Source organism: Epinephelus moara, chromosome 9 (assembly GCF_006386435.1).
Source record: "Epinephelus moara isolate mb chromosome 9, YSFRI_EMoa_1.0, whole genome shotgun sequence".
In the NCBI taxonomy this organism is placed as follows: domain Eukaryota; kingdom Metazoa; phylum Chordata; class Actinopteri; order Perciformes; family Serranidae; genus Epinephelus; species Epinephelus moara.
Genome location: NC_065514.1, coordinates 497,580 through 519,725, shown reverse-complemented (window position 1 = coordinate 519,725; position 22,146 = coordinate 497,580). Strand labels below are relative to the sequence as shown.

The window sequence follows — 22,146 nt, the reverse complement described above, 5'->3', positions numbered from 1 at the left end:
GTTGTTGCAGGAAGTTACCACTGGACTGACCTTACAAACGCGAGGAGTTCCTCTGTTTGGAGTAGTCATGGCTGAATGTTTACCCGATTTTGACCAACTGGATCTGGATGAGCTGACTTGAGCTTGACTTGACGACTACGGTTGTAATAATTCATACATGAAAGGCCCAGAGCCAGTGTTTGGTTTCTCCATTCTGGGCTACTGTAGAAACCTGGCAATGCAACTTGGCGTTTTCCAGACGAGGACCTGCTCTCTATGTAGCTATAAACAGCTCATTCTAAGGTATCAAAAACACAAAGATTCTTATTTTAATGTGATTATACACTATATTCCATTTCTGCCGATATGTCCCCCTTAATCCTACACACTGGACCTTTAAGTTTCCAACACTTAGAACAATTTATTTCACTTGTTATCGTTAAGTTGCAACAATTTCACAAATTAAGTAAAGTTAATGATTAGATATTAAGCAAACATATTCACATGAAGAAGTGGAGTCCTGATGAAGTTTTTCAGTCTTAAACTATTAATAAATAACTACTTTTTCTGAGCTTTAACTTTGATTGTTGCTTATTTAGTCATGAATATTACAATTATACAGAAATACTGTATTTTTCTTAATGCCTGTAAGATTTATAATGCAGAGATCAGGGAAAAAGTCAAGCTGTAAGGTTCAGTTGGTTCACCGGGGCCCAGAAGCTCCATTTCAGGCAGGGACGTCATCCTCCTGAGGGACAGCCCCGGAGGTCAGTGGAGGCTTTTCTGTGCCTGCACCTAACGTGTCCAAAATCCAGATCTGTGTGCATGCAAAGTTTTAATTTATCTAAAAAAAATATCTAAAAGTAAAGCAGCTGAACCAAAACACCAAGATCAGTGTAATATTACCCTGGAGAGGACGTCGTACAGCAGTTTGAGAACTCAACAGCTTTTATTTTACTGTATGTGGCGTCTGTGTGTTCCTTACAATGAACATTAGCATTACTTTTGTGCTCCAAAGCCGAGCAATGCAGCTCAGACAGAAACTTGACACCTGTGAGGCACGCGGTTCGCGAGAGGCCACAGAGAGCTATTTGAGGCTTTTGGCTTGACTCAGCTTTTTCCCTCTTCACCACCAACACTCTCTGAACTGCTTGGCAACTTGATTTAACTGACACATTACCAGACATGCTCATAACAGACACATGCATGTTGAAGATGCTTTGACTGCAACTTGTAAAGGCAACTTGTGAGGACTCATCCCTCGATCAGTGGGGATCAATGAAAAACAAAATCCGAACTCTTTGTGCAGAAATCAATATAAAGACTTGGATAGAATAGAGAGATGAATGCTATAAACATCAACTGATGTTGAAACAAAAAACAGAGAGCTGAGAGGAAGTGCGGTCTTAAACACTCAGACCACAACTTTGGAAATTGTCGAGACAGTGAAACAGACAGGAAGATGAAACATGCATCTCACACAAACGGTTCTGCTTTCTGGACAGTTATATGGTTTACAAACCTGTCGATCAATATGCACGTTGCAAGAAAATAATCATGCTATTTCTGGTACACTGTGGCCACTTTAAAGAGGATAACATATTCTTGTGTTTGAGGTTTCAGTTTAGCAGCAGATAACACTTTCCTTTAGTTAAGAGCAACCTGACACACAACTAAGTGGTTTTGTGAGAGATGTTGAGCTAAATGTCAGCTCAGCAAGTGTCAAGTGCTGCCTGTACAGCGGTGATGTCAGAGAGTCAAGTCCATCAAGAACTCTTGTATCAATATTTGTCAAAACCTACAAATTTATTAAGTCCAGGCTGCATATTTTTAAATGAATTCCCTTAAGTTAAGAATATTTAGTGGCAGTTATTGGAAGCTAGAATTAGTCTTATTTACCTATTATTTGGTTTGGCTACACCGCACCTTGCAACCCTGCAACTCCTTCCTGTTTACTTGGTACTGTATGTCAGCGTCCTGGAAATGGAAAAACATCCCACACGAATGTTTCCAGCGCATAGTTTTTATGTACGACTGTATTAACATCTTCTTACATTTGAAGTTGCAACAATTAAGACAACTGGGGAAACTTGTGGAGTTTAAACCACAATAAAGATTAAAAAAAAAGTCCAAGGTAGCGAAAATGACCTGGTCCAGGATCAGCCCAAACTCAGCACACTCAAAGAGAGTAAAGAGAGTTGTCATCATTATTTATCCCCACAACTGGGCCACAAAAACTGCCCCAATGCCTCCTGCCAACACTGCTATCACTGAGCCTTTCATCAAAGATGACCTGGCCCAGCATCGGTCCAAACTCAGCATGCTGGAAGAAATAAGTTGGGCCATGTCTGTTTGCCTGTCTCAGCTGAGGCTTGCCATAAATGACGCTCTAGAATCAGTCTAAATAAACTGTCCGAATTCAGGCTACCACACTGCCATCACAGGGCTGTTATCAAAAATATTCTGGCCCAGCATCAGCCCAAACTCAGCATGCTGTAAGAAATAAGTCGGACCATTTCCAGTTGCCCCACACGGCTGAAACTTGGCATGAATGACGCTCCAGAATTGGGCCAAATGAACTGGCTCGATTCTGGCTGCCAACACTGAGCTGTTTTTTTAAAAAATGACCTGGCCCAGCACTGGCCCAAACTCGGCACGCCATAAGATAAAAGTCAGGCTGCATCTGGTTGCCTGACTTGGCCAAAACTTAGCATGAACGACGCCCCAGAATCAGGCCAAATAAACTGGCCGAATTCAGGCTACCACACTGCCATCACTGGGCTGTTATCAAAAATATTCAGGCCCAGCACTGGCCCAAACTCGGGACACTGTAAGAAATGAGTCCGGCAGTGAAACTCAGCATGAATGAAGCTCCAGAATTGGGCCAAATAAACTGGCTTGATTGTGGTTGCCAACACTGAGCTGTTTTTTTAAAAAATGACCTGGCCCAGCACTGGCCCAAACTTATAAGTCGGGCCATGTCTGGTTGCCCCACTCAGCTGAAACTCGGCATTAATGACGCCCCAGAATCGGGACAAGTAAACTAGTTCAATTCCAGCTGCCAGCGCTGCCATAACTGGGTCATATTAGAAAAAGAGTGTTTCAGTTTGCACAAATCTTCTTCAGTAAACGGGGTTTGACATCGGCACCAGTCACCAGCTAAACACTGGTAAAATATGCAAGTGGCTGCAGGATTTGCTTCACCAGCTCACCAGCCCAAGAAACAATGGTCATCTATTGAGTAGCTGGTGGAGTTTGGACTCAGTGGCAGGTGGACACAAAAGTTAATTTCCAGCCCTATTAGTAGACCAGAGGCCCCTTTTTAACTGTGGGAAGTCAGAGGGTAAGTCAGGCCCCCTGCGCACTCGTACTCACCTGTTATACTGTCTATAAATCTGACAGCAGTCTTAACAGTTTTGAATCCGCTCTCACCTTGAGCTGCATCCACCTGCCAGCATGAGCACTGAACATATCAGCTTTCTTTGAGCATCACACACGGCTGCTGTTGGTTTTAAATAAGGTGAATCTGTGATATGTCTCACTGGCAGCATAATTAAAAGGTGATTCTTCATTTGCTTAAGTTGTTTTTGCAAATGTATGTGTTCATATATCACTTCAAGAGCAACTTCAAATCTTAAGCACTAGCAAGTTGATAAGCTGTGTTTCCACATTAAATGATATTACATGAGGACGTCTGCACAGCTAATAATCAAGGACAATATGCCAAAATAATGTTTGACAAACATGAATTTTTATAATTTTATATAATTAAAATTACTTTTATGATGATGAGGGCGCAGTTTTTGGCCTGTCCCTCGCTATGATTGTTGTGTTTCAGCAGGACTTTTGATTTGTATAATGTAGGCAAAATGTTAAAATGTTCACATTTACACATTGTTTTAAGTCTGATCTTAGTTGTTAAACAGTGACTTGGGTAAAATACTTATTATCTCATACAAATTTTTATCAATTTATGTCCATGATTTAATGTCAACCCTGTTACCCTGACCAAAAAACCTTTGCAAAATAAAAGAACGTGCCAGATTTGACGTTATTTACAGGAAGTTGCATCATCTCTAAACTTGGATACTAACAGTTCATTGACAAGTTGGTTCCTCTCTTCTCTGATATACTATTTTTGATGTTTTATGAAGGTTTTATTGAGGTTTGACAACCATATAATGTCAATCATGTTACCATTTTTTGGTAATGTCTACAAGTCATTGCCTTTCAGAGTACACAGCATGTGTACTCAACTAGCAATAAGGAAATTAGCTCGGAATGGTCAACCCTGTTACATTCCCAGAGTAACAGGATATGACATGTGAGTGACAGGATATGACATGTGAGTAACAGGATATGACATAGATCAGTGTTTACACTAGTTTTACTGTCTTTAAAGGTTAGCCCTATAAAATTAAAACATTTTATAGGTCATCATGTGAGTATTATTCAGCTAATATCCACACTGTGATGAAACTGGTTACTTCTTTCACTGTGAAAATGAGGCCCTTGATATGTTGGGGAAAAAAATCGACACACAAAAAGGGTCTATTGGATTTCCCGAAGTAATGAGGGTTTGCTAAATGATGTCAATTCAAAGAACTGATTGTCTCTCCAGCTCGGCTGTACAACGAAACCGCTGGAGAAAATCTAAAGCTGGACAAACACCTGATATGTCTGCTGGTGCACACAGGTGTCGAGCTCCCATGCCAGGTCATGTTCACTCACATACACAAACCAGAGCGGCCTGTAAAATTAATCATTTACTGGAACATAAAACCCTTCATGCAGTGTGTTCTGTAACTAAACTGCAGCGAGGAAAAAGTTAATGACACTCTGAATGTGATATGGAGGTGTTAACAAACACTCCCTGTGTGTAAGATAATAGTTATAGGTTTCCTCCTAATTTATGCATCAGGGGACGTAAACCAGCGCTGTCTAACATTCCTGCTGCATATATACTTAGCATTTACACTTGATGTCTCTGTTTTACTTCCATCAGCACGTCACTGACTTGGAGACGTTCAATCAATCCTCAGCGTCACGTGTACCTTGAAAACACCTCTCAAAGGCTAAAAATATTTTGTGTCCCTCTTATTTTAACTCTAACCCACAGTGTTGACACCACTGAGCGATAAAACATGCCGTGTAGTTCATGTTCATTATTAACTATGAGCCATTTATAAAGTCTGACATTAATTTCTATTGCTGATAACTAAAGAAAGCAGACTTCAACACTAAAGCGGGATTTATAATTGTGCACAGACCCTACACAGGTGGCCTGCACCGTTGTGAGCATTTATACTTATGTGGTGGTGTGTCTGTGTCACTCTGCAGTTACACCTCCAAAACACTAGTTCGGTTTAGTTGCTTCAAAACACACCTAAAACACACATTAAACATGGCTTTATAGAGACTGTTTAAAACACAAGTAAACACTTGTCTTTATCTGGACACATTTTACCCACAAATACAACATGCTAATGTTATTAGCAAAAGCCTATGACATTTTACATTGTATAAATTAGCCTAGCAGCTAGCGTACTTTTCCTCTGCTCATATGAAGCCAGGGACAACAGCGTTTAACAAAGGTAACGGTTCATAATTCGGCTCCATTACAACTCACAAGGTTCACTGACAAAACACCTGTCTTATACTAAACACGTTATCCAAACAAATACAACATGCTAATGTTATTAGCACAAGCCTATGACATTTTACATTGTATAAATTAGCCTAGCAGCTAGCGTACTTTTCCTCTGCTCATATGAAACCAGGGACAACAGCAACATTTAACAAAGGTAATGGTTCATAATTCGGCTCCATTGCAACTCACAAGGTTCACTGACAAAACAACTGTCTTATACGAAACACGTTATCCAAACAAATTCAACATGCTAACGTTATTAGCACAAGCCTATGGTATTTTACATTGCATAAATTAGCCTACCGGCAATCTTTTCCTCTTCTCATATTAAAAAAGGGACAACGACAACATTTAACAAAGGTAAATTACATTATTAAATTAGATAAATCACACACAAGACTTAAGATGCTATTTTTGTGGAGGCTTTATTGTCTGAATAACAGGAAATCAGTGGTTAAGTGACAGTAAACACCATTTAATGTGTATTGGATACATGTACACAGTAAGGCCTCTAACAACCTGGAATAAACAGGCAATGTGTTGCTTTAGCAAAGCTCTTCTTCAAACTTCACAATAGAAACAAAGATTTTGTGTAGAGTTATCGGGTCCATGTCATTGGTCCGACAGCCCATTGGTCCGACAGCCCATTGGTCCGACATCCCATTAGTCCGACGGTCTGCGGTGCTGAATGGCTCCCGGCGGGCGTATTTCTGCCTTGATGGTGCGCTGCGACCAGCTCTGGGTCAGCTGGGAAAGGCTTGAGGCGAAGCAGGCTCACAGCTTATGTGTTTGTTACTTTCTTTTTCATTTTAACCCACACCATGATCTTTTCCTGACCCTAACCAAGTGGTTTTTGTGCCTAAACCTAACCAGACCTTAACCACAGGGCATCATGATGATTTCGGAACAACGAGACTTTCAGAACAATGGGTTTAATATGGTCAGACCAATGGAATGGCGAACCAATTGGCAGTTCCCCCGAAATCAGCCATAGGACGACTGTGCAAGCGGATTATTATGACCCTTACTCATATTTATTGTAAGCATTTAGTTGCTGTAATAAAGCAAATATTTGACATAGCTACCTCCTGCATCTGTTGCTGACATTTTGGGACAGCGTGTCAATTTACGCTTGTTACATTCGTCGTGTCTTTTTAAAATTCGCTTCCATTTTTAAAGGATATGTGCAGTTTCTGCTTGTTAGATGCATACAGTCTTTTTTTTTAAAATACATGTACAACGCTGGTAAAACACCTCGTACTTACGTTTATTTCCTCATGCAACAAAAGCATGTGGTTAGGTTTAGAAAAAAATGTCATGATTATGCTCAACATTCACACGAGAAGCAAAGAGCGAGCTCCCAGGTGAAAGTCTGGGGTTTGTTGGACCCATCCAACCCACCCGTGATATTGGGAGTTTCCAGCTCCTGATGTTATGTAGTCCCAACGTCCCAACCCTCACCTATGGTCATGAGCTATCGGAAATGAGTGAAAGAATGAGATTGTGGATACAAGCGGCCGACATGAGTTTCCTCTGTGGGGTGGCTTGGCTCAGCTTTAGAGACAGCGTGAGGAGCTCGGAGTAGAGCCGCTGCTCCCTTGTGTCAAAAGGGGTCAGATTAGGTGGCCTGGGCATCTGATCAGGATCCTCCTGGGTGCCCCCGTTAGAGGTGTTCCTGGCCCGTCCTACTGGTAGGAGGCCCCAGGGCAGGCCCAGAACATGCTGGAGGGACTATGTATCTTGTCTGGTCTGTGAACGCCTCAGGATCCCCCAGGAGGAGCTGGAAAGTGTTGCTGGGCAGAGGGACGTCTGGGCTGCTTTGCCTGCAACCCAGCTTTGGATAAACAGTTGAAAATGGATGGATGGATTACGTTATGTCGTTGCCAGCTGCACTACAAACTGACACCGCCGGGCAGCATATCATACCACCACGAGAGGTGCCTTTTGGCGTCAGTGTCTGAGACTGACATCACTGGCAGAGCAGTGGTATTTGAGTTGGGAATGAGAATGGGCCAGTGGTTTGACCATGCGTTGGTGTTGTGGTGTTGGACTGGAAAACAAGTTCACATTCCAAGTTCACACAGTATTTTCCCTTGTCATTTAACACTGTGGGGACATCGATTAAAGGGAAGTGTCAATCATTTCATCCTACTAATTTTGGGGCCAAAACTAGATGAATTGTAAATAATATATTTGGTGTCTGAATTATACTTTTCTTTAATCTTTTGAACAGCTCTGTACGTTACTTCTCCATCGTTGATCTTTAGTACAAACGTAGTGCTCATGAAACTACAATGATATGTTGAAATCCTCAAAAGGGAGAGGTTTCTTTCACATGTAGTGAAACCACAGATAAAGTATGTTACAGTTAAGTCATGTCATTTCCTTCCGTGCATCATGCAAATGCACTCGCTGTCGAAATTTAATGCTCCTTCTTGTGATCTACAGTGCAGATCAACACAACAGGTCAACAGATGATGGGTCCATGTCATTGGTTCGACAGCCCATTGGTTCGACATCCCATTAGTCCGACTGTCCGCGGTGCTGAACGGCTTGCAGCGGGCTTATGATGCGCCGCGACCGGCTTGAGGCGGAGCAGGCTCACGGCTTATGTGCGCGACCGGCTTGAGGCGGAGCAGGCTCACGGCTTATGTGTTTGTCGCTTTCTTTTTCATTTTAACTCACACCATGATCTTTTCCTGACCCTAACCAAGTGGTTTTTGTGCCTAAACCTAACCAGACCTTAACCACAGGGCATCATGATGATTTCAGAACGGACTTAATGGGACAGTTCACCTTTACACATTTTTCCTGTTACCTGTAGTGCAGTTTATCAGTCTGGATTGTTTTGGTGTGAGTTGCCGGGTGTTGGAGATACTGACTGAAGAGATGTCTTTCTCTCCAATATAATGGAACTAGATGGGACTTGGCTTGTGGTGCACAAAGCACAGAAAAAACAAACAAACAAAAAAAACAAAACAAGAATTAACGCCTGTCCCTCGACAGCACAGAAGATCTATACAATCAGCATAGTTTCAAGATGAAAGTCATTGGTTCACAGTGAGCTGTCTGGAGTAAAAGAGGTTCATTTAGGGTGTTTCACATTTAGTCCTTTTTAAACCAACCAAACTCAGTCCTCTTAAAGTGCACCAAAACGTGGACCAACATAAAAGGGACTCAGTTCTTTTTGTGATCACATTGTCAGTTCATTTGAAAGAGGACTCAGTTCTCTTTCTGGTCAGCTTCAGCTCTGATGGGGCCTCAGTCCTCTCTCTGTTCACACTATAGCCTATATATAATATATATTGACTTAGTTTTGTTTTTACTATGATGTGGCACTGCAGTGAGGTTACGAAGCCCCTCACTTTAAGATGAACTTAACATTGGAGGAAATCCTCAGCGTTTCTGTGCTGTAGATTTTTGCAGTTTGATGTATACTCCATTGCACATCTGGAGACGTGCAGTATCTTCCATGGACCAAACTACTCCTCGTCCTGCGTCCTTGCAAGCATTACAGGCCGACATGGTTTCATCTGTTTTTTCCAAGTGTCCCAGGTCAACAGCATGTGATCTAGCCTCTTGCCCTCCATCCACATTTTGTAGCGAAAACGGCTAAAATGACATACCCAAATTAAAATGACTGTAGCTTCTGAACCACTCTGACTACATGCATGCACGAGGTCTTGCCAGAAAGAAAACTCTCTCTGACTACATGCATGCACGAGGTCTTGCCAGAAAGAAAACTCTCAGAAGTTTCTTGTGAAAGTGTTAGAAACACTCTAGGTGATACAGAGACAGAGTAATGGGCCTCTGAAATCAGTAAAAAATTAAAGATTTTGCCTAAAATAAAATAAAAAATGTTTTTCAGGATGAATAACTGTCTGTGGCTTCATCTGAGCAGGTAAATGACACTGTGGGGCTGTAGGCACACTATCAATGAACACTTGTTTCAAATTTGAAGAAGACTGCTCAAAGTATGACCATTCCATGAAAAGATCCAGACGGAGCTCCAAATGACAAGTCGGTCACTCAGCTTCAAAACAGTACTATCAGAGATCAAACAACACTCAGCCAGCTTCAAACATTGTACCTTATTGAAATCAGGTGTGATTATGATAGCTGATGTTGTTTATGACACAGAAACACCATAAAATATCACCAAATAAAGCCATACGAAACGTGAAAGTTATGATCCCACTTTCTAGACGGTATATCTCAGCCAAAAATAGTGGTAGGAGTGAGACTTTTACTTTTTATAAACCAGCTAAGTCCCTGCTAACAGCTCCACGTAAGATCGCGAGTAATCCTTTAACTTTTCCCCTCGAAAAACGGCATGACATGACTTGTCAGCACTCATCGCGATTTTGGACTTTGTGTGTTTAGGCTGCTCTGGTGTGAAATACATAATAAATTAAAGAAAAATGATGTTATTTTTGAAAAGTCGAGAGCTTCCTGAATCCAGCAATACCAAATATCACATGGTTTGATGGTGTAGTGCATCTGGGAGATACCATTTAACAGAGGAGGGGGAGCGAGGATGTCGGCGTCCTGCCGGAGTTAGAGAGGCTAGAGGGCTGCATACAACAGCAAAGAGCAACATGAACCTGGAGCGCTTTGTGACCATTGAAGCGAACCAAACTCAGACCAGCTCCCAAGATTCACTTCAGAGTGGTCTGACTTCTCTTGGAGTGTTCGCATATGCCCAAAAAGTGCTGAGTCACCGTTCTGAGTCTGGTTAGAGGGCTGAAAAGGACCAAGTATGAAATAAAAAAAAAGTAATTGCTGTTAGCACAAATTCACCTCCACTGAATTTTGGTGTTGAGGCGTGCTAAACAAATATCTTAAAACCTGGTCAAATAAAACAAACATATGTGAGGCTACACACCACTACAGATAAGTGAGAATGTCTTTTGTAATAAATTTGGTGAGCTGATCCTTATGATTCAAAATACCAGCACCACACTCATGTTGGCTCTTAAAGTGCTTTTAAAAAATGCTACACTGATTATAGTAAGAAAGAAACCATCTCCACAATGTCATGTTGTTTTGTTTAAGGTTTCAATGATTATTTTCATTATTAATTAATCATTAGGTTTATAAAACAACAAACTGAAATGCCTTTCATAACTGCCAAAAACCCAAGACGATGACACATCAAATGCCTGGTTTTGTTTGAACAACAATCAGATATTTTAATTCAAGACAAAAAAAGCAGAACATCGATATACTCAGCACAGTTTCAAGTTGGATGCCCAAGATTTGTGTCACCAAATACTTCTCCTTCTGTTCCTGAGATATGATGTTGAGTAATGGCCAGAAAAGGGTTTTATGCAGAACATGATGATGTCACAGTAAAGGCCACGACACGCCAAACTGATTGTCGGGCATTGGTCAATGTTGGGCTGTTGGTGAGCGTCTGTTGCCCCAGTCGGTGCGGGACCTCATCAGCCCCCGTCTGCTTTTTTTTGGCCAACTCAGCATGTTGAATCAGCGACGGCGATGGCAGAGCCCGTCAGTAAATTAACTCACTCTGTCAGTTCAGCTCAGCACACAAGAAGAGAAACAGAAGTGAGGAAAGTAAACAAACGACTAAAGTCCAGAGGGGGTGAGACCGAAACAAACTTGTTATATAAGGTAAAAAATGTTTGGTTTTTTTTGCCACCGAGCTCTTTAGCAGAAATGTTTCATGATGGTTTGTGTTTTTGGTCACTGGCACACGGCAAACTCTTCTTTCACCACTGAATTGTGTTGTTGATGTGCTAACTGGCTAACTAGCATCAAGACAGTCTTCAAGTTTCCCTTTTTCAATAACGAATACAGACTACCGCTGTCTTCTTGAGTGAAATGATTTCCTCTCATGCAGGCACAGAACGTATGTGCTGGTTGGCTGTCTGCTGTGGTCTTTGCGGTGTGTTCATGTGCAACTTTTTGGCTGAGACATGGCGACGCAACAGCTGGCTATCATTTAGCGTGTCCCTTCCTTTAGTGTGGCGCTCCATTGACTCAGTGAGCTTTAACACTGCATTTCAAACCACTAACTTAGCTATTATTGAAGTATTACCAAACGCACCCACAGAAAGGGGTGGGTTTTAAGGTGGAACGTTAATTTGTAATGTTACTCAATGCATGAGTTGAAGACCTGAATCCATCAACACACCTTAAATTTCAATGTGACAACTCTGACCATCACTTTAGTTTTTATTGTCTCTCTTAGATGAGAGTGTTGTTCTTGTGGGCTACAGCAACACTAAACCCCTGAGCTTGCCTGAGAAGGACTAAATGCACAAATCTGTTTTTTTTTAAATATCCCATGGAGAGAGACTCTCACTGCAGCCTGTGTGGACGACAAACCAGGTGCAGACTTCCATCTGTGTCACCGCTGATGAGAAAATATGTAAAGGTAACCAGCAGACTGACATGAGTAACCGGTCAAAAATATTTTCAGCGGTTAACCAATTCACGGTTATCGGCTGACATCCCTATATGATTTAGGCCGATATCATTCAGCATTTAAGAACATTTTTTGGACATGTATTTTACTGCAGGTTGCGACTCACTACCTGTTGCCTCCTTACGGTCAGCTCTGTGCGTTGTACGTAAACCAACTAGCCAACAGTTTACAAGGCGGGGTAGAGATGCATGCCAAAAAACGCCCATGTTTCTGGTTGGAGGGAGAAACACATCTACTTTTAAACATTATGAAAGACTTGGATATCGACAGGTTTTTGTATATGTGCAAATATCGCAATGCCAACCTTTTCAAGAAAGTGGCTAAAGGAATGTAAGAGGGAGGCACACAGTCGAATAAGTCCACCAGGGAGGGAAAACTTTGAGAAAATCCTATTTTGATGCAAAGAAACAAAATGGCCAGAGTATGCACGGCTGCATGTACATGGGGATTTAAGTGGAGTATTCATGTCCATTAGCCATGTAAACAGCTTTGTAGGAGTATTGTCTTTTTTTGTCTTTCTGGCAAAAAATGAAGTCATTGCTGCTCTACAGTATACTGTAGCTTTTGGTCAACCCTTTGGACAGTTGTGAGTTGCTGCTAATTGAAATAACTTTTGTCTTTCCTGCAGCTTCTCCTCAAGACACTGAATGAGAATGGGGTCCACTTTGGGATCGAACTTATTGGCGAACCAGTGACCGTAGTTGAGCAACCAACGCATTTCCGCTGCACCAAAAATACAAACACTGCGGACATGTTGCCCCGAGCAGGGTGGGTAATGTTTCTCCTCCAGGTAGTGCCACTTCACCAGCCTGGTCTTACTCATCAGGTCAGTGATATCAGGCTGGGATCTGGGCACCTCTCCAGGCACACCTGGCAGTCGCACAAGTGTGGCCCAGAAGTGTTCGTCTGGAGAGTAGGTGTCATCTGACCACGCCAAGAAATCCTTCACCACAACTGAGGAGTTCATGTGTACAACAAAGTCCCGGGACAAGACAAAGTAGGCATTACCGGAGAACACCTCGATACCGTGTGGCGGTGGAGTCTTTAACTGCTCTGTTTTCACTGGCAGTTTATGATATTCAAAGCTGGCGTCCTTCAGCTCGTAGTGAAACTTGAACCTCTGCTTCTTTTGCTCACTGGGTCGGCTCGTCTCCAGCATATTGGCTCCATTTAACTTCTTAAGTTCTGACACCAGCTCGATGTTGGACCTGAGGGGGAAATCTTGGCCACAGAGGTTGATGACGTACTTCCATTTGACCTCTGACTCCAAAAGGTCAGACAGACAGTTGAGATCGGCTTTCAGTCGGCTGATGCTGGCGTAGAAGACAGACTCCCGCTTGGAGGCGATGAAGACGTTGGGCAAACAGCGAGCCAAACCCTCCATGGCTGAGATGAACGGAGCTGAAGACTTCTGATCGTAGTGGATACAGTAGATGTTACTGGGCGAGTACACCGCTCTGATGAGCCGCTCTACCATCCACGCATATTTATGGACAACCAGCGAGTAAGCAAGAGGAAAGGCTTTCTCCTCCTCCGACTCACACACGTTATCGTAACCTCTGGACTTGATGAATAATGAGCAGTTTGAGGTGAGGTTAACTAGACTTTCATCCTTGTCCTCCACAACGTGTTTCCGTCTGATGATCAGCGATTTGGCCACCTCCACTGGGTCCATGTCATATATAGCCAAACAGTTAATGCTGTGTTTGTGAAACAGCTGGATGTCATGTAACGCTGCTGTAGGAAATACAGACTCTGGGACATATCTGTACTTGACATTGAGCAATAGCAGGACACACAGAGTCAGCAGTGACAGCAGTGAAGGAATGAAGGCTTTTCTTCTTAGTCTCAGTAATGCCCATCTCGTATTCATTCTGTGATGAGAGGAAACAATGTGTGATGAGAGGAAGCAGATACCGAAACTTTGACTTTACATTCACTAACATCTAAAGTGAGAAACTGAAACCTGAAAGATTTTTTTTAATTTCACTGAAGCATACTCTAGCCTAAGGCAGTAATTATAACAAACACTGGGGGTAGGGAGGAGGCAAACACTTTTTTATGGGAGACAAACAGTGCAACAATCATTAGCATATGTACCAAACTGCTATCGGCCTATTATTACTACTGATTCTAGCAGTTGTGTATGTGGTTTGTCCAAGTGGCGTTGCCGTACCCCAGCAGAACATGGCTCAAGAGCACATTCAGCTGACGTTAAAGGAACAGTGTGTAGGATTAAGTGGCATTCAGCTGTCAGGATTGCAGATTGCAACCAGCTGAAACGTCTCCTGGTTAGAATTCCTTCAGTGTTCATTGTTCAGGAGGTTTTTACCAGGAGCTGAATTATCCACAGAGGTCTCTTCCTTTCCAAAACAATCAGACCAGGTGATTAAAACCAGTAAAAACACAGAATATGTTACAAATCAATTTCCCTGACACTGTTTGGCAGGTCGCTGGACAAGCACCTGCAAATATGTGCTCACTTATTTTCTTTGATAACTTAATTTGTACTCATCTTAATTCTGATCAAGATATTCAGGAGGTTTTTTTATTGGGAGCCAAATTATTAACAGAGGTCTCTCCCTCTCCAAAACAAAGGAGAACTTTAAACTGGTTAAAAAAGATAAAACAGTTTCATGTTACAAATCAGTGTTTGTCCTGCACTGTTTGGCATTTCAGAGACTGGCTGCCGACCCAGCGCCTGCTTATGTGTGCTCACCTTTTTCTCTGATAACTTAAGATCCAGATGTTGAGGAGGTTTTTACTGGGAACCGAATTATACGCAGAGGTCTCTTCCTCTCCAAAACAAATGCACCAGGTGATTTAAGCCACAAAAACACTAAATAAATCAGTGTCAGGTTAAAAGATTTTTCTGACGTTGCTCGGTGCGGAGGGGCTGCTCACTGCAGTAGCTGATGCAAAACACGCAAATGTTCCTATCTAGAGCCAGTGTTGGGTTTGTCTGCTCTGGGCTACTGTAGAAACATGGCAGTGCATTATTGTGATCTCCATAGATGAAGACCCGCTCCATGTAGATATAAACAGCTCATTCTAAGGTAACGAAAACGAACCCAGCAGTCTCACTCCAAAGTCAGTTGGGCAGCGAGTTGTCAGACATGTCGGCGTGATACGCGCCCAGTCACTGTTCTAGTTTAACAGTGCTCGTGGCATCAGGGGGAAACCCCGCGGGATGAGATCAAAAATTAAGGCAACGAAAGTCAAACTAGGGTGAGTGGGAGGGGTGATGGATGAGTCCAACAAACACCAACTTTCACCCGAAAGAGTGGTGTTGGCGTCCCGTACGATTCTTTAGCCAAACCCTGTTCATTTTTCCTAAATGTTATCAATCAATCAATCAATCAATCAATTTTATTTATAAAGCCCAATATCACAAATCACAATTTGCCTCACAGGGCTTTACAGCATACGACATCCCTCTGTCCTTATGACCCTCGCAGCGGATAAGGAAAAACTCCCCAAAAAAACCCCTTTAACGGGGAAAAAAAACGGTAGAAACCTCAGGAAGAGCAACTGAGGAGGGATCCCTCTTCCAGGACGGACAGACGTGCAATAGATGTCGTACAGAACAGATCAGCATAATAAAATGTAACCACGTGTGTTTGTTGTTGGAGGAAAAAAAAACGTCAATGTACGGTGTTGTACCGACATAGTGCTTTTATTTTGAAGGAGACTGTGTGCAAACTGGAAATTTCATGTGAAAACAGAAGTGTATTTTGAAAGAAGACGATACATGTAACAGGCTGAAGTTGACACGGTGTCCCAGGACGTCAACAACCAACACACCCAGGGTACCTTGGACGTCTCTGGACGATGAAGGTCCATGATCAAGCGTCGATACGTAACGAGATCGGTGCGAGAAGGTGTTGTGAAAACACAACCTTTTTTATTTTAAGGTGATGATGCACTAAAGAAAACATCTTTTATTATATTCCATTTCTGCCAACATGTCCTCTAACGCCTACACGCTGGACCTTTAATGTCTTTATTATCCTATGTGTGTCAGATAGTCTATGTGAAGTCTTATTTCATATTGTATACTGTGTAGCTGTACTTCCTTCTGATAAATAAATAATATAATAAAGTAGGAAATGAGTTGCCTCCCCCCAGTGTTGTCTCCATGGTTACGGCCTTGCTGTAGCCAATCATGATCAAATACTCACATTGCTCCATAAGCAGGTACCGGTCCGCCAGATGTCGACAGCCCGTTTCATCAAGTCACACCCTGAAAGTTGTAAAAACGAGGATAAATTCAGATTTCATAAACCAGTTTCTGAGTCTGCAGCTCAGACAATAAAGCTTCTTAATAATGAATCGTTTCAAAAGCAAAAAAGAAACTTACCAATGTCAGGAGACGTTTATCCTCCGTACCATGTCCAATCTTTACGCACCACTGGCTCCACATCGTTTGAAAACTTCAGCACGCTCTCCATTAATCGTGTCAAGAGATTTAATGTGCCACATGCTTATCCAGAACTTTGAGAGGGTCAAGAAGCGCTCTGAGAGTCAGCCTGCTGCAGGTCTGTGTGTGTCGTACAGGAGGGGACAGCGCTGCGCACTCACAAATAACCCGGAAAGAGGGAGGGACTCAGAGAAGCTTCTAACTGCACTAATCATCGATAAGAGCTGTAAAAAATGTTGTCTGGTATTTAATAGCTCACCAGCCATGTTGACCAAAGACTGTTATCACACGAAGCATATTGTGAAAGTGGATAAAAGAGCGCGAATAGAGCTGCGCGTAAATTACACATACTCCTAAACAGACATCGCATCTGATTAAAGAGGATGAATGGAAACCTCGTGGCTGGAGTCACCTGAACTCACTAAAGGAAGACAGAGAGGACTGTAAAGGTTAAAGCAAACTGTGACACTGAAGCTCAGAGAATCTCAAGAATCTTTTTGTGCCTGTGGAAATGCAGTCAGTCAGTCAGTCAGGTGAGACTGGGCCTCTGAGGATGAGGAGGAGGCAAAACCTGTTGATCTGATACAGAGGAGATGTCTTCACCCATTCATTGTGCTGGGTGTGTAAACTGAAAGGCATTAATCATCAATAACACATTTTTTAAAAAGAAATCAACTAAAATATTTGACCTAAGTGGCATTTAAAATGAACAGGAATGAGGCAGGGGAGGTGAATCACAGGGTTAAACAGGTTCTTCTGGCTCCAAAGGTCAGCTCAGAGAGGTAGCCTATGATAAAATATAACCTTACTAATCACGAGGTAAATTGCTGTGCAGCAGTTGCAATAAAAATTAAAGGAGTGCCAATACAAAGAGTGCACTGTACAAAAAGACTTAAGTAACGCAACAGTACAGGGCCGGACCTGGCACATTGGGGCCCCAAGGTAAGCTTCCCCTGGTGCCCCCACCACCATAATTATTAATTATTGAATTTATTGCATTTATTACAAATGAAAGAAAAAAAAAGGTAATGAGAAAGCAAATAAACAATTTAGATAAACAATAATAATAAACAAACAAAAGAACATAGTGTGTGCAAATTTGACTGTTAGCATTATATCTTTGGATCATTTTCCCCTGATGTTTGCTTTATTTTAATTCTTTTAAACTGTGTGTGCGTGTGCGTGTGTGTGTGTGTTGCACTGCCATGTTTCTACAGTAGCCCAGAACAGACAAACCAAAGGCTGGTTCTGCCACTGTAGTTAGCAGCCCCTTCGCAACGGGCAGTTTTGGAAACCAACACATTCTCACTCCGACCTCGTCACATATCAACGTTTGGTCATGGACTTTTCACATCCAGATACGACGTCCAAGGTACCCTGGGTGTGTTGGTTGTTGACGTTCTGGGACACCGTGTCAACTTCAGCCTGTTACATGTATCGTCTTCTTTCAAAATACACTTCAATTTTCCCCGGAAATGTACAGTTTGCATACAGTCTCTTTCAAAATAAAAGCACTATGTCGGTACAACACTGTGAATTGACATTTCTTTCCCTCAACAACAAACGCACGTGGTTACCTTTTGTCAACAGGCACGTGGTTGGCTTTACATTCTTACGGAAAGCAAACACCGGCCTCCCTGGTGAAAGTCGGTGGCTGCTGGACCCACCCACCCTACTCGGACTTCTGCTGCCTTAACTTTCGTTGTTGTCCCAACACGTTTCCCCCTGATGCAGACAAGCACTGTTAAACAATAATGGCGACCAACTGCGTATCATGCGGACGTGAAAGGACAGCTTTTGTTGTCTGATGCCAGAAGTCACTGACCAAGCGCCAGTTTTTGATGACTCCAGAGTGAAACCGGGGCGAAAAACACTGATTTTTTTACAACATGAAACTGCTCTATTAAGTGTTTTCACCAGTTTTAATCTCTTCATTCGTCCATTTGTTGTGAAGAGATGGAGACCTCTGTGGATAATTCAGTTCTTGGTAAAAACCTCCTAAACGTCTGGATCTCAAGTTATCAGAGAAAAAAGGTGAGCACAGATTAGCAGGTGTTTGTAGCAGCTTGTCTCCAACATGCCAAATAACATCAGAGAAACCCAGATTTGTAACATGAAAGTGGTTTATTCAGTGTTTTTACTAGTTTAAATCACCTGGTGTGTTTGTTTTGGAGAGAAAGAGACTCTGTGGATAATTCAGCTCCTGATACAAACCTCCTGAACAATGAACACAGAAGGATTCCTAACACAAACTCAACAGGTGAGGAACCAGGAAAGTAGACAAAGCAGATGGTGTAAAGATAAAACAGGAGGTATAATTTAGTCATATATTAGTGTTATGGCAGTTTATACCCTTAATTATTTATGATTACTGCCTTGTCTTCTCTGCTTCCTGTGTGAAAGTGTTTAGCTGCTGTTTTACAGACGCTGTTATTAGAAGCTTAGTTTTAGATTCCAGCTTTCAACGTTTTGTTCTCAGCAGACGGACAGACAGACAAATGTAAGGTTGTGAAGCGGCGGATGAAACAGTGAAGGGATAGACAGACAGACAGACAGATCCTTTATTCTCAATGTGTGTTATACAACAAACTTTGTCAGAGCAATCCAGTCAGCAGCACATGAATATGTACTCATGCACCAACACACACTCACACAACTTCATCACATCATTCTCACGACAGCACACACATTTATAACTATGTTTTAAAGATATATGTAAATAAATACTAGGTAAAAACAAGGTTGAGAATAAGGGATATTATTATATTATGATGCATGTAACTTCATGTACAAATAATCACTGAATATTGAGCCTGGTCTCACTCCAAAGTCGCCGAAATCCGGCGCTTGGGCAGTGACTTGCAGTGTCAAAAAAAGGCATCCTTTAACATTGGCATGATATGCGCACTTTTGTCATTATAGTTTACTGGCACCTGGTGGCGTCAGGGGGAAATGCAGCAGGACAAGGACGAAAGTTAAGGTGGCAAAAGTCCAACTGGAGTGGGCAGGAGGGGTGGTAGATGGGTCCAACAACCACCAACTTTCACCTGAGAGAACGGTGTTTGTGTCCCGTACGATTCTAAAGCCAAACCCTGGTCGTTTTTCCTAAACCCAACCACATGTGTTTGTTGTTGAGGGAAAACAAGCATCAATTTGCAATGTTGTACCGACGTAGTGCTTTTATTTTGATAGAATTTTTAAATTTCCGNACCAACTTTCACCTGAGAGAACGGTGTTTGTGTCCCGTACGATTCTAAAGCCAAACCCTGGTCGTTTTTCCTAAACCCAACCACGTGTTTGTTGTTGAGGGAAAACAAACATCAATTTGCAATGTTGTACCGACGTAGTGCTTTTACTTTGATAGAATTTTTAAATTTCCGGTGAAAACAGAAGTGTATTTCGAAAGAACACAATGCATGTAACAGGCTGATGTTTACACAGCAACAACCAACACACCGAGGGTACCTTGGGCGTCGAATCTGGACGTGGAAAGTCCATGACCAAACGTCAACATGTGACGAAGTCGGAGTGAGAATGTGTTGGTTACACGGTGAGACTTTGTTGGAGCAATATGAATATGTACATATGCACCAAGGCACACTAGCATAAGCTCATCACATCATTTTTCACGACCACACACACAGTCATATCTATATTTTTAAGATATATTGTGAAATACTAGGTAAAAACATGGGTGAGAATAATGGATGTGATGTTATGACGCATGAAACTTCATGTTCATTTGCGATAGAACTCCAAAAGACAACTTGCTCTCTGTGACTTCATCTTTCAAGCCACCACAGTAAGAACGGAGCAGAGCACCTGCAGACTCCAAGGGGACCCCTAGTGGCGCCTTACTACCTGAAGACTATTTAAAGTCAGTGCACTGGTAGTTACTGCCATGTTTTATCAGCAAAGAATAAATACTGTGTGTATGAATAGCTTCCATGTCGTTGTTACATCACCAGGATCATACTTTACAGATTCTACTGTCACTGAGTTTAGTCCTCACCACACATGCTGAGCTGCTTCAAACTCTTACGTTCCCCTAACAAAAGAGTCAGCAACCTTTACTTGTCATTTTTGACCAAAAACAGAAACATATTTGAAGGTAACATAGCCTGTTACGTCTAAATTAGTCTATACTAATAGTCTAAATGAGCATTCATTAATCTGTTTTACCACAAGGTGACTGCAGGACATTATTTATGATCATTTACTACTTTAACTCTGCAGAGCTGGCAGTGAAAGCGAACAAATCTGTCCATGCACTACTAAACTCTGTATTTTATTATGAGGCCTTTACTTTTTTGGATTTAGCACCCATAGCTAACCAGCTAGGGAGACTCAAGACGAGCTACTGCTGTCAAGGTTTGGCAAAGTTTCAAGGAAAAGGTGCCAGGAAGATTTAGATGGAATGTTAAAACATGTTTTTTACTTGGTAGGTAGGCTTCAAATTTTTACATATGGAGAATGAAGGGATTTCTTTAGGCCTACAACACTAACACTGAAAAATTGTGATTAAGATGTTAAAAAAAAAGTCATGTCCATGTAATTTTTTGTCAAAGCCACAGGGAGCCACAGGTTACCTGCGGCCATGTGGCTCTTAAGACCTAGTTTACCTTTGAACCACTGCGTGTGGGTGAAACCATTATGTGTAAGGTGTGTTTTATTGGAGAAGTCCAACTACTGCTTTGTGTGTTTCCCCGAGGAACTGTGTGACACTGTAAAAGTCTGAACTTTGGAGCCATATAGCCAGCGTTATCTATTTCCTATTTACAATGAAGGGACACGTTTCATTTGATTAAACTGAACTGAGATAAGAATCAAATGTCAACACGCCATGAGGAGTGCAGAGTAGCTTGATGACTGCACAGTGAAACAAACAGGTGTAGTTTGCATAGGCCTCAAATATGAAAGTTCGTCCTGCACAGGCTTGTTGATATTCACTGGATGGAGAATCTGTCTGTTACTGAACTGTGCTTTTGTACATTGAGAGCAATTTAAACCCAAATTCACTGTATGTGTGTAAACAAATAAATAATAGAGATGATTCTGATTATTCAACCACCCACATCCCACATGAACCATGTGACCACAACGTGAACAAATAAATTAAAGTCTTAAAACTAGATTGTCGTCACTTGTGATTGCGAATGACTTGAACTTCAAACCCCCTAGGTTTTGATGTTAGTTTGATATCCAAGATAATGTATAATAATGACATCAAGTATTCATATTTTAGTGTCAGATGCACATGAATTACAGAGGAGCAGTTGATGGCAAAATGAAAATCCTAGATCTCAGGCTCCATCAACAATGTTCATTAAATACGTCTGAGACATAGAATAGTCCAGGAAATATAATGAAAAATAAAATAATGTTATATTTGTGGTCAGTGTTGGGGACTGACTAGTGACATGTAACAAAATGATGTAATTAAATTACAAATAACTGTTATTGTATTATCCATCCATTCATTCATTCATTCTTTTATTTTCCATTCATTTAGCTCTATTGAAAAAGTACTGCGACCTGTCTGACTCCTCAGAGAGTCAAAGTATTTTTTAGTAATCTGTAACCTATGAACTTTCCCAAAATATATTATTGTATACATATATATTAGGGATGCACAATAATATCAGC

The 22,146-nt window shown here is 41.7% G+C and overlaps 1 protein-coding gene across 1 annotated transcript; it reads right to left on the bottom strand.

The window, feature by feature from the left end:
* Positions 1-10,801: 10,801 nt before the first annotated feature.
* LOC126395761 (beta-1,3-galactosyl-O-glycosyl-glycoprotein beta-1,6-N-acetylglucosaminyltransferase 4-like) lies at positions 10,802-16,646 on the bottom strand. The gene is made up of 3 exons (XM_050053470.1): positions 16,441-16,646; positions 16,262-16,323; positions 10,802-13,954 (listed from the first exon to the last, which is right to left on the bottom strand). Exon 3 carries the CDS (start codon positions 13,951-13,953, stop codon positions 12,649-12,651), a length of 1,305 nt encoding a protein of 434 aa, XP_049909427.1. The 5' UTR covers position 13,954; positions 16,262-16,323; positions 16,441-16,646; the 3' UTR covers positions 10,802-12,648.
* Positions 16,647-22,146: the final 5,500 nt, after the last annotated feature.